The 13156-nt window shown below is 42.9% G+C and overlaps 1 protein-coding gene across 1 annotated transcript in view; it reads left to right on the forward strand.

The window, feature by feature from the left end:
- A2ML1 (alpha-2-macroglobulin like 1) overlaps window positions 1-13156 on the forward strand; it is a 43947-nt gene that overhangs the window by 9779 nt on the left and 21012 nt on the right. The window contains exons 6-19 of the mRNA XM_036865585.1: window positions 331-490; window positions 1427-1511; window positions 2006-2132; window positions 2632-2746; window positions 3081-3190; window positions 4195-4362; window positions 5866-6093; window positions 8252-8312; window positions 8560-8705; window positions 9166-9315; window positions 9901-10095; window positions 11382-11472; window positions 12119-12230; window positions 12849-13077. Of these exons, the coding sequence (XP_036721480.1) occupies window positions 331-490; window positions 1427-1511; window positions 2006-2132; window positions 2632-2746; window positions 3081-3190; window positions 4195-4362; window positions 5866-6093; window positions 8252-8312; window positions 8560-8705; window positions 9166-9315; window positions 9901-10095; window positions 11382-11472; window positions 12119-12230; window positions 12849-13077 (1977 nt within the window). The remainder of the gene's footprint in view (window positions 1-330; window positions 491-1426; window positions 1512-2005; window positions 2133-2631; window positions 2747-3080; window positions 3191-4194; window positions 4363-5865; window positions 6094-8251; window positions 8313-8559; window positions 8706-9165; window positions 9316-9900; window positions 10096-11381; window positions 11473-12118; window positions 12231-12848; window positions 13078-13156) is intronic.

Below are 13156 nucleotides of genomic sequence, written 5' to 3' on the forward strand. Positions count from 1 at the left end.
GCTTCCCCTCCATTTTTCTGTCAAATTACCTATCATTCAGATATCTTACAATCAGTCCCCTCAGCATTGCCCCACGTAAGGACCAAGAATAATCACTCTTTGTAAAGGGCATCCTAAATCCCACTTTCTGAAACATGATAACATTTTAAAGGACTCAGTCTGATCGTTTGAATCCACAAGGGCCCTTTTCTTCCTGGACACAGACCATGGGGGTCACGAGCAATGGGTGGGATTCTTTAGGTTCTTTTTGCTTCTTTACATGCTTTCTGCAGTGCAGGGTGGGAATCAAAGAGGCAGGCACGTCATGGGATTTCTTTTTAATGGACACAGGATCCAAACAACAATAGGATTGCACAGTGGTTGAACGTGGTGCCCAAGGAAGGCATTGTAGATCTGTCCTTCCAACTGGCACCAGAGGCGACGCTGGGCACCTACAGTGTGGCCGTGGCAGATGGCAAGACCTTTGGCACCTTCAGTGTGGAAGAATATGGTAGGTGGGAGACTTAGTAGGTCAAAGTGTTGGACATAATCTTTTTTTATTTTTTAATTTATTTTATTTTATTTATTTTTGGCTGTGTTGGGTCTTCGTTTCTGTGCGAGGGCTTTCTCCAGTTGCGGCGAGTGGGGCCACTCTTCATCGTGGTGCACGGGCCTCTCACTATCGCGGCCTCTCTAGTTGCGGAGCACAGGCTCCAGACGTGCAGGCTCAGTAGTTGTGGCTCATGGGCCTTGTTGCTCCGCGGCATGTGGGATCCTCCCAGACCAGGGCTCGAACCCGTGTCCCCCGCACTGGCAGGCAGACTCCCAACCACTGCGCCACCAGGGAAGCCCGGACATAATCTTGTGTCAAAATCAGCAAAGGTCAAGTAAAATCTACTATGGAACTAGGTCCAAGATGGCAGAAGATTTGACTTCCAGTGGACCTTGAGCCTCCTTATACGCTCATTGTAATACATTAGCATAAGCTAAGTGGCACACCCACCAGAGCCATGACAGTTCCGAGGCTGACCATCAGAGATCAAAAAGTGGACAGTGGCCCAATTCCTGGAAATCTCTGCCCCGTCCCCAAAATAGTTGGAATAATCCTCCCACTCATTAGCCTATGAAATTACCCAGCCCATAAAAACTAACTGCCCCATATTCTTGGGCCTCTCGCCTTCTGAGATGGGCCACACTCTGTGGAGTGTGTTTCTCTCTAAATAAATCCACTTCTTACCTAGAAACAAAAAAAACCCAGAGGGATTATTTATTCATTTTAGTGCTAAACCGGCTAATAACTTCAGGAGCATTTTACCTTAATAATGCCCTGTTAATTTAACTAGCTAATGAATTATCACTGCTTTATACCCCTCTACTTTAAACTACCTTTTTGACCACTACCTATATGGTCAAACCTTCTTCCTCTTTGTTTTCCATCTCTCTCCAGTGCTGCCTAAGTTTAAGTTGGAAGTGGTGGAACCCAAACAGTTATCAATGGTAGAAGACTCTTTTTTAGTGAAAATTTGCTGTCGGTAAGAATAAAGCTCTGGATCCAGTGAGGATTAAAGCTATATTGAGAGATGTTGTGAGGGAGTGTTATGGAAAGAGGGATTGTGGAGGTAGCAGCTAAACCTTGGGATGCTTTATGTAGTCCAGAGTCACGAGTTCTGCAAGAACGCATGTTCTAATTGTGTTTCTGTCCTTACTTTCCACTGCTCTCTCAGCCAGCATGACTGATTTAGTGTCTCCTTTGTACAGAGCACAATATTGAATCCCATGGGGAAATAGGAGTAAGGAAAAAGAAGGACACTGTTGTTGTCCTTTGGGTGGTATTTATTGTGAAATGGCAATACTCTAAGGTTTTGAGCAAAGCAGGGATGTGAATGAGAGCTGGAGAAGGCTAGGACTGTCAGAGTACTTCCAGAGGTGGGAATGTGAGAGAGAAGGAAAAGTGTTGTTTGGGGGAGGAGGGTTGGATCGTAAGTAGAATTGCCCAACTCTGACTCCTCATGCTTTTCTGGGTTAGGTACACCTATGGAAAGCCTGTGCTAGGGGCAGTGAATGTATCAGTGTGTCAAAAGGCATATAATTACTTGTATCGAGAGCCAGAAGGGGAACACCTACCTGACAGATGCAAGAATATCTCTGGAAAGGTGAGTAAAAGGGATGTAGAAAAGGAACCTTAATTCCTATGTCCTAAAGAGTAAGTAAGCACCAATATAGAAAAGTGGTTAAAAACAAACAAACAAAAACCCAAAGTAGAAAGCATTTCACATGGTTATTATCCCAGTTCCAAAGAACCAGGCAGTCTTTTTTTATCCCCACAAAAGATAAAGCCTTTTAGAATCTGCCTTGGAATCAAGAAATTAACCTAAACCATTGGGAGATAAAATTTTCCTGTTCTAAAGTGGGTTCTTTTCTCCTCATATCTTGGAACTTCCAAGTTGCTTTATGATTATATATGTGTGGGTGTATACTTCATGTTATGGGATGGGGTTTCTATCTTAAAAATGGAGAAATGAAAGTATAGAGATGAGAAATTATTTTCTTCTACAGGAAGAAATGAAAATTTCTTCCGTCATGAAATGGAAGTAAAGATTAGGTTATTCATCCTCTCTCTCTCCCTCTCTCTCTCTCTGACTGTGTCACTAGACTGACAAAGCAGGATGCGTCTCAGCTTCTGTGGCCATGTCTACCTTCAGCCTCACTGGGCATTCTTACCACCAGGACATCAATATCGTGGCTACTATCGTGGAGGAAGGGACAGGTAAGTGAGATGCTCCTTGGTTCATTAAGAAAAGAGAAAGGGAAAGAGCTGTCCCAGAGACAGACCTACTCAGAGGACTCAAGACCCACCCTCATCGCTGTTTGGAAGGGACTCTGTTCCTAGTTCACAGTCAAAGGGAAGTGCCAGATTCCCTCTGCCATCCACTCCCTGTTTCTCCAAAAGTTTGGGGAGGAGTAGTTGGTTTGGATCTTTGGCCAGAAATATATTCAGCTCCCTACTTCCAGTGACACCATCCTTTCAGGGATTTTATGTTAAACATGAAGGTGAGGATATCAAGTTTTTAGATCATCATACATCTGGTTTCCCTCTGCAGGAGTGGAAGCCAGTACTACACGGGATATCTTCATTTCTGCACAAACGGAATCAATGACGTTTGAAGACACCAGTGATTATTATTACCCTAATTTCCCCTTCAGTGGAAAGGTATGTTAAAACTTGTCTCTGCACAGACCAAAAAATGCTTAACCATCCACTGTCACCTCCTTCCTGTACACATATAATAATAGCTAACTTAGCATTGTTCGAAGTACTTTATGTGTATTCACTTGTTTAATCTTTACAACAATCCTGAGTTAGGCACTCTTATTGGCCCTATTTTACAAATAAGGAGGCTGAGGCACAGAGAGGTGAAGTGATTTTCCCAAGGTCATAAGCTCATAAGTGTTAACTATGATCAAAGCCAGGCAACCTGCCTCTCGAGTATGTGCTTAACTCCTTGCACTGTGTGTCCTTAATCTCATATGAGATGTGCCTTGAATATTAATGTGACTTCAGTGCCCTTCCTAATGCCAGGGGTTCACATTCTCATGTTTAAATCTTTGAATTTTACAGCTGCAGGTTATCTGGAGAGATCATCTAGTCTGAGCTTCTGCATCTAGGCAAGGTTAATATCAAGCTTCCTGTGACAGAGAGCCATTTATAGCTCCTTAAGCATTGTTTTTAGCGATTTAAAAATTGGTAGTGTTTTCTTGCTGATTCCTAGCAATCTACCCCTCTCTCCAGCTTAGCTTTCTTCACTTCCAAACAACTGCTGAACACAAGAATGTTGTACATATTTAGATCCATTTATTCCTTAGTCATCTTTTCTCTAGACCAAGAGTAGATGCGGACTTTCTTAGAGCCTAAGGATTATACAATTTAGGAGTGGAAGGGGACTGTCTGTAGGAAAATGAAAGCAAAAAAAATGTACAGAGCCTTGGCAGGGGTGTATGCAAATGAAGGGCCCTGACGCTTGATAAGCCATGTGGCAAATCTACTTCTGCTCCAGGCCAAGCTACTTCTGTGTGTTTCTCAGTTCCTCATAGAGCCTACTTTCCAACCCCTGAATCACATTTACCTTTCTCTGGACTCTTTCCTGAAATGTATTCTTACAGTTTCAAACTTACACTAAACCTGACTCTAATGCCCTAATGACCTTCACCCCTCAGATAAGAGTTAGGGGCCATGATGGCTCCCCCCTCAAGCATCATTCAGTGTTTCTGGTGATTGGTGACAAAAATGGAACCATCAAGCAGACCCTAACTACTGACAACGAAGGTCTTGCTCCCTTCAAGCTGGACACGGTTAATTGGGACAGGAAAGACATTTCTCTGGAGGTAAGCACTGGGAGGTCCAGCTTTCCAGCAAGGAAGGCCTCCCTGAAGGAAAACGTCAAAATTTTCCTTTTCCCCCCACTACACCACCACCCACCACCCCTGGGGAATTCCATCTCCCCCATTCACCAATCCTGCCCTTCAGTTGACAAAAAGTTTTTCTTAGATCCCATTTTTAATACCAATCAAATAAATGACCTTCAGATAAAAATTGCTATTTCTACTAATTCATTTTATAACTTAACTCCATCTCTGTCTGATCCTTTATTTGAAATCAGATTAGGGAGGAAAAAGTGGTTCAGAGTCATCTTCTTCCTCCTATTCCCCTTTTCCCTCTTTCTGTTACTCATTAAAATAACAAAGAAGAGAATTCTAGGTTTTGCATAACTTATAGGGAAGGTTACTTGTATCAGTTATCAATTGCCACACACTACTGCTTAGCAGACAACTACAGAACTTTAGTGTACACAACAGGAAGCGTTTATTGCTCCTGTAGCTGGGTAGACAGAAGGGCAGTTCTACCGATCTTGGTGGACTTCCTTATGTCTGTGGGTCAGCTGACTGTAGGCTGGCACTCCACACATCTCACGATCCACCGAGCTAGCCCAGGTATATTCCCATGGCAGTGAAGAGATGCAAGAGCAAAAGCAGACGTGCAAGGGCTTTTCTAAGCCTCTACTTATCTTGTGTGTGCTAACACCCATTCCCAAAAACAAGTCACATGGTAGGTCCACAGTTAGACTAAAAGGGCACACTTGGTAAAGTGGACTTCCCTGGTGGTGCGGCAGTTCAGACTCTGCGCTCCCAATGCAGGGAGGCTGGGTTCGATCCCTGGTCATGGAACTAGATCCCACATGCACGCTTCAACTAAGAGTTTGAATGCCACAACTAAGGAGCCCGCCGGCCGCAACTAAGGAGCACGCGTGCCTCAACTAAGGAGCCTGCTTGCCCCAACTAAGACCTGGTGCAACCAAATAAAATAAATAAAATTAAGAAAAAAAACCTATAAAAAAGGATGTTGCTATGGGGAGGGATGAAGAATTGAAGCCTTTAATGCAATCATCCAGCTACACTACTCAAGCAAATACGTATTATTTCTGCTGTGGCTAATTTACCTATTTCTGTACTCTAGGCATCATTCGATCACTCCACTTAGAACTGATTATTATCCTCTATACCTAGTTTTCTTACCTCTGAGATATATCCTTTAATTTCTTAGTCATAGTTATCTCTTCCCTGCATCAGTCTGTGAAGGTATATCATCCACAATTTCCTATTTCCTGATAACTATAATTCAGCCCTTATTTTACTCCCCTTTGTATCAACATGCTGCTGCATATAACCACTATTATGGACTCCTCAAATATTCTTGGTTGAATCTCTAGTGAAATATCTACATGCTACTCTTAGGCAGTACAGATTTGAGAATCATAACAAGTCCATGGGGTCAATACGGTTGGGGTACATGAATTTTAAGGCCTTTTTTTCTCTCTCTCTCTTTCTCAGGGCAGGTTCCAATTGGAAGAAATGGCATATAGTCCAGAAAGAATGTCTCATTACTATGAAAATGCCTACCTGTACCTGCAGCCCTTCTACAACACAACTCACAGCTTCCTTGGCCTCCAGCGGCCAAATGGCATCTTGGAATGTGGCCGGCCCCAGGAAGTGCTGGTGGATTATTACATCGATCCAGCTGATGTGGAACCTGACCAGGAAGTCATCTTCTCCTACTATGTGAGACTGGGAAATGGGGATGGGTGAGAGTGTGTTGGGAAGGAAAGGGAATAAAGACAGTGAGCTAGACGGGGTGAACAGACAGTCTTGATAGAGATATAATGCAAGCCACGTAGGTAATTTCTAAATTTTTAGAAGCCACCATAAAAAAATTAAAAGAACAGAGGAAACTAACTTTTAAAATATAGTTTGTCTAACCTAGTATATCCAACATATGATCATTTCCACATGAAGTCAACATAAAAAATTATTAATAGATATTTTACATTCTGTGTTTCAGCTGCATTGCAAATCTTTGAAACTCTAAGTATGTATTTTATACTTAAAGGAGTTTGGACTAGTTACATTTCACGGGCTCCAGTAGTCACCTGTGGCCAGTGGCTACTGTGTTAATATAGGTATAAAAGGTGGGGGGAAATGGGGAATAAAGAGATTTTGAACAGGAGTCCAGGGAAATTGTGTGGGGAAATAAAACTAGGAATAAATGAGACAATGTTGCTGACCAGGGCTGAAAGGGAGCCTGGTGGATGGGTAGGAGGGAGGATGAGGAGGGGATGGGGACTCAGAATAAATTTCATTCTGTGTTTCATTGGTCAGTATTTTTAAATAGATGACATAGGGTTAAAAATTAACATTGATAGCAGCTCTGCTGGGGAAATAAAGTCACAACTTGTAACCTGAAAGAAATATAAAGGTAAGCAGTTTTACTGGTCATCTTGATGATCGTGAGGAACTTAGACTCAGGTGAACTTTGGGTTTGATGGTCCAGAGTCTCTTTATTCCCTTATCATCTCCTTAAAGTCTCTGAGAGAATTTCTCCCCCTGAATCATTCCAGTGTCTTCATCAAGTTAAAACAATCATCCTAAATAACAGAATGAGGAGAGGTAGGTGGGAAATAATAAGGCAGAATGATAATACATGTACTGTCTTCGGGACAGAAGTGTGGCGAGGCCTAGGAGAAAAGTGGAGTTGGGACTGATCAGTGTGGAGGATAGTCTGAGAAACTGGCCATAGGGCCCTTGACTGGAGCCTGAGATGCCTGCCTGCTTAGAAACCATCTCAGCGAATTCAGTTTCAAGGGAGAGTGAAGAGGAAGGGAGAGTTAAAAAGAGATTTCTCCTCCAGAGAGTCAAATGTCAGAAGGACTCAAGACAATTTCAAGGTATACTCATTGCCACTGAATTTTTAAAAAAAATTTTTTATTGATGTATAGTTGATTTACAGTGTTGTGTTAGTTTCAGGTGTACAGCAAAGTGATTCAATTATATATATATATATAATTTGTATATATATAAATTCTTTTTCAGATTCTTTTCCCTTATAGGTTATTACAAAATATTTATAGTTCTCTGTGCTATGCAATATGTACTTGTTGGTTATTTATTTTATATATAGTAGTGTGTATATGTTAGTCCCAAACTCCTAATTTATCCCCAACCCCTTTACCCTCCACCGAATTTTCAATTGAGTGATAATTTTTAAAAGGTTGTAAGAAACAGAAACAGACTCACAGACATAGAGATCAGACTTGTGGTTGCCAAGGAGAGGGGGGAGGGAGAGGGATGGACTGGGAGTTTGGGGCTGGTAGATGCACACTATTACATTTAGAATGGATAAACAACAAGGTCCTACTGTAGAGCATAGGGAACTATATCTAATCTCCTGCGATGAACCATAATGGAAAAGAATATAAAAAAAGAATGTCTGTATGTGTATAACTGAGTCACTTTGCTGCACAGCAGAGATTGGCCGGACATAGTAAATCAACTACACTTCAATAAAAAAAATTTTTTTTAAATAAAAGTTTGCAAGGATGGATTTTAGTAGACTTTATGTTACAAGGATTATAAAAGAATAAAACTTAGAGATCTTCAAGAAATGGTGTCAGCTGTCTATTCTCTCTGGCTCCGAGGCAGTGGTGGCCTTTGTCTCCTCCCACCCACCCCGTGGTTCTCGCAGACCTCCAACTGGAGGAAGAGTCATCAGGGCTCTTGGTACCATCCAACATTTGACAAGCGGAAGGATGCTCCATGAAGTACTGACCTGGGCTCCAGAACTATGAAAGGAGCCTCTCCTTACGGAGAGATGCAGGGATTGGGCCAAGGCTAAACTCCTCTAACTTCTATGTTGTTGATGACTTCTTTTTCTCTTCCTTAGTTAATAGGGAAAGGGAATTTGGAGATGGAGGGGCAGAAACACCTGAAGTCTAAGAGGGAAGGTGAGTGTTCATGCATCTCTTGGAAGACTTAAACTTTACATTTCCAAGAAATAGTTCTTATAGTAGAAGCAAGAGTAAGAGCAATGAGAACAGACCATAACAGTAACCACAGAAGAATAGGATAGTGTGAAGCAACCTGCACCATGAGGCCTGCAGCTGGCTCAGGAAGAAATGCAAACACAGGGTTGGATGTCATTGGTAGGTGAGTGTGTACTCCCATTCCTGAATATCCCCTCTTCCCTTTCAGGACTGGAAGGCTCCTTCTCTCTCTCATTGACCTTCAACTCCAGACTAGCCCCTGATCCTTCCCTGGTGATGTATGCCATTTTTCCCGGTGGAGGTGTTATAGCAGACAAAATTCAGTTCTCAGTGGAGATGTGCTTTGACAATCAGGTAAAATGGCAGTTGAAGAGGGTGAAGGAAATGTCTGGACATAGAGAGAGAGCCTGTGTATGCTGGGGTTGGAGATAAGGCAGGGGCGGGGAAAGAAGGAGTTAATATTGAAGCTGGATATCATGTTCTCGATCTTTTGCATGGTTTGTTGAACTCTCTAGCTCTCCCGCTTCTTTTAAAAGGTCATGCTGGGAAGTCACATGTTCTGTATAGCTATTCCACAAATTCTCTTTCTTTCTACTTTCTGTCTTTGAAACTTTCTACATTATTCTACCGTGCTGCTTAGTTTTTCCAATTGTATTACAAGACCCTGTTTCTAAAGGGCAATACTTTACAAAGAAAAATCAGTATAAAAATGAAGGAGTGGGCTGGGGACCGTACTTAGGGCATATGGGTGATGACTGTTTCTCCTCCTCTCCAGGCTGACCTGATCCCCACATTATCCTTTTCTCTTCCCCAGGTTTCCCTTGGCTTCTCACCTTCCCAGCAGCTTCCAGGAGTAGATGTGGACCTGCAGCTGCAGGCAGCTCCCCAGTCCCTGTGTGCGATCCGGGCCGTGGATGAGAGCGTCTTGCTGCTTAGACCAGAGAGCGAGCTGAGCAACAGCTCCGTGAGTGGTCTGCTGACATGGTGGCAAGAGGGAGTCAACAGAGAAGACAGACTGACCGCATCAGAATTAAGAGATGGATTCCAGGCAGTGGGAAAGAGAGTCTCAGGGAAATATTGCATCTCCACAAGGTGGTAGCAAAGCTGGTATGGAAATGAAGGTAGAAATGATGATATGGGGACTTCCCTGGCAGTCCAGTGGTTAGGACTCTGTGTTTTCACTGCCGTGGGCCCGGGTTCAATCCCTGGTCAGGGAACTAAGATCCCGCAAGCCATGCGGCATGGCCAAAGGGAAAAAAAAAAAGAGAAAGAAATGATGATATGAGAAGGACATGGTTAATACGGTCACAGCGGTCAGTACCGGGAAAGATGAAATAGGAGATAAGGGTGACAGATTATGAAAAAAATGAACTAGAGGAAGGGGTTATGATGGAAGAAATTCTGGAATAATGAAGAGAAATAATACAAGAGCAGTAAACTGTGCCACCAGAATCAGAATCTGAGAGAAGTTTCTCAACTGATTTCACTATGTCAATATTTTATTTTCTTAAGAAAAAAAAAATTTATTTCCTTTTCTGTCTTTTCTCAGGTCTATAGTATGTTCCCATTCTGGTACGGTCACTACCCCTATCAGGTGGATGAATATGATGAGTGTCCAGGGCCTGCCCCATGGGACTTTCCCCCGCCCCTCACTGATGCAGTGCCCGAGGAGCGTTGGCGCAGGCGTTCTACCATGTGGAGGCCTTGGTTCCCTGAAAGCATAGATGTTTTCCGTTTTTTCAAGGTAGATGTTCTTACCCATTTTGTTCTCATAGAAACAATTGTGGTGGGAGGGGGAAAGGAAAGCTCACATCTAATAAAGCAGGCAGAGTCATATGGGCACTGGCAGGGGCAAAATCGTGAAAGAAACTCCTGATGGGTAAGGCAGCCTCACTTGGTCCTCATGCTTGTAGAAGTCACCTACTGTCTGAGGCTATACACTAGTCCTCTCTCTGGGGTCTCCAAACATTGACTTCCATGGGATCAGCCAAGAAGGAAAAAAAAATGAAGAAAGGTAGACCAGAAGTCTCTATTATGAAAGATACTGCACCTATTTTATTCACAGAAGTTTGGGATGCTTTGGCCCACATCTGACCAGGAGGTCTCTGAGGTCAGGAAGTGGGTCTTGTTCATCTTTGTATTCTCTATAATGCGTGATCCTTCATAATGCTCACTATATTTTTGTTGAATTGATTGAGCTGATATGGTCTCTGCCCTAAGAAAGTTCAGTCCAAATCAAATAATAAGGATACAGTGACTAATATTTGGAAGAAGTATTAAACATATTGAACGATGAAATAAGTGGAATACTACTAATCAGCCAAAAAAAAGAATAAAATCTTGCCATTTGCAACAACCTGGATGGACCGTGAGGGCATTATGCTAAGTGAAATAAGTCAGACAGAGAAAGACAAATATCGTTTGATCTCACTTACGTGTGGAACCTAACAACAACAAAAACAACAGCAATGAAACAAGCTCATAGATACAGAGAATAGATGGGTAGTTGCTAGAGATGGGAGGTGGAGGGGGTAAAATGGGTGAAGGTAGTCACAAGGTACAAACTTCCAGTTATAAAATACGTAAGTCTTGGGAATGTAATGTACAGCATAGTGACTATAGTTAGTGCTACTGTATAGCATATTTGAAAGTTGCTAGCGAATAGATCTTAAAAGTCCTCATCACAAGAAGAAAATTTTTTGTAATTATATATGGTAATGGATGTTAACTAGACTTATTGTGGTGATCATTTTGCAAAAACGTATGTATATGTGTGTATATACATATGCATAATACATCTATCTATCTATCTATATATAAACACAATGAGATAAGTTTAATTGAAAAGCTTTCACACTAGCTGGAATAGAAGTGAACCAATCTTGGTGGCTGGGTATTGGTCTCGCAATTAATAGGCAATGAATGTGTTGGTTTAACCCTTTGAGGGTGAAATTTCTAGGCTGTAGCCCTTGTAGTAAGGGAGAGGACCCCCTTAACTCTTCATTCTCTGGTCCCTTTGGTGCCTATCAGGAGGTGGGCCTGAAAATACTGTCCAACGCCAAAGTCAAGAAGCCAATAGACTGCAGTTACGAAATTTCAGAACACAGCACTGCAACGGAAGGTAAGCTGCCTCTGTGGCTTGCAGATTCACTGAGATATTTAGCATCATGGAACTCTGAAAGGTCCCTCTTTGCCTCCTATTCTTGCACTGAGCCAGTAGCCAGAATGATAATGGATTGTGGGTTATAGATGAAGGCAGTTTCCCTAGGATCTCACTCTCTCTCTGTCTCTGGGGAGGGCTTTTGAAGCCTGAAGCCCTTATCTACTCATTCACTGGCCAGACGTCCGTGTCTGTCATTTCCCCTGATAGTCTCATGACCAGTCAGTTCCTCAGTGGTCCTTCCTCCTCATCTCTCTCTTTTTTTCAAAAAAACTAATTAATTTATTTATCTTTTTATTTTTGGCTGCGTTGGGTCTTCATTGCTGCTCATGGGCTTTCTCTATTTGCGGCGAGCAGGGGCTACTCTTCGTTGAGGTGGCTTCTCTTGTTGCGGAGCACGGGCTCTAGGTGTGCGGGCTCCATTAGTTGTGGCTCGAGGGCTCCGTAGTTGTGGCTCTCGGGCTCTAGAGCGCAGGCTCACTAGTTGTCCTCATCTCAGACTGGATGTTCTCTGCTTCCCTCTGAATTTCTTGCTGGTTTTCTCTCCACCTCAGTTTATCACATGACATAAGTCTTCTGCTTTTTCCCTTGTTCTTGGTCTCCTTAGAAAGCTATGAAAATATTGCACTGTCTTACATGGAAACTTTAAGTCAGCCAGAGGATTCTCAGGTTCGCCAGTACTTCCCGGAGACTTGGCTCTGGGATCTGTTTCCTGTTGGGTAAGTGATGCCTAAAAGGTATAACAAAATTATATATACAGTGTCGATTCAGCAGAGAACTCAGACTCAGATAATTTCTAATGAACCTAAGTCTCAAGCCAAGAAGGTTTAATGGGGATATGAGCACGTGTTTCTTTCCCTGGATTCTTAAACAGTTATATACAATCACTCAAAACAAATTCACACGTCTTCACATTTGCTCAGTGCAGACAGTGCATTCTCACTGCAGGGCCACACAAACGGAAAGGCACATCTTGACATGAGTTTGGTTCTTGCCCACTGCTTACCCGCTCATTTTGACAAACCCTAAGAAGGCATATTCTCACTGATTCAGAGGGCACTGGGCTCTCTTACAGATATGTTTGCACACAGATGCCCACCCACACATACTCCCTCTCCTCACATCCTCAGACAACCCCCCTTCTCCCATACTTGTACATCCTCACTCGAAGATTCACACTCTGAGATTCATGTGGGCCACCATTTCGATTGCCTTTTTGCTTTTTCCCCCACACACAACAGCAACGAAATATTCACTTCTGCAGACAAATTTGTAGCTTAATTCCCAAATGCCTTTCTCCTGCTGTCTGCTTCACCTGGGTTCTTGTATTCTCACAGTAACTCAGGGAAGGAGTCTGTCCACGTCACAGTTCCTGATACCATCACCACATGGAAGGCCATGACTTTTTGCACTTCCCAGTCCAGAGGCTTTGGTCTTTCACCCACTGTTGGACTGACTGCCTTCAAGCCATTCTTTGTTGATCTGACTCTCCCTTACTCGGTAGTTCGCGGAGAATCCTTTCGTCTTACTGCCACCATCTTCAATTATCTGAAGGAGTGCATCAGGGTAAGAGCTGGGGATGCAAGAAGCAGGTGTCAGTCCCTAAACTGGAAGCATACCAATTTTCCCCGAGAAAGAAATGAGA

This window comes from Balaenoptera musculus, chromosome 10 (assembly GCF_009873245.2).
Source record: "Balaenoptera musculus isolate JJ_BM4_2016_0621 chromosome 10, mBalMus1.pri.v3, whole genome shotgun sequence".
Classification (NCBI taxonomy): Eukaryota; Metazoa; Chordata; class Mammalia; order Artiodactyla; family Balaenopteridae; genus Balaenoptera; species Balaenoptera musculus.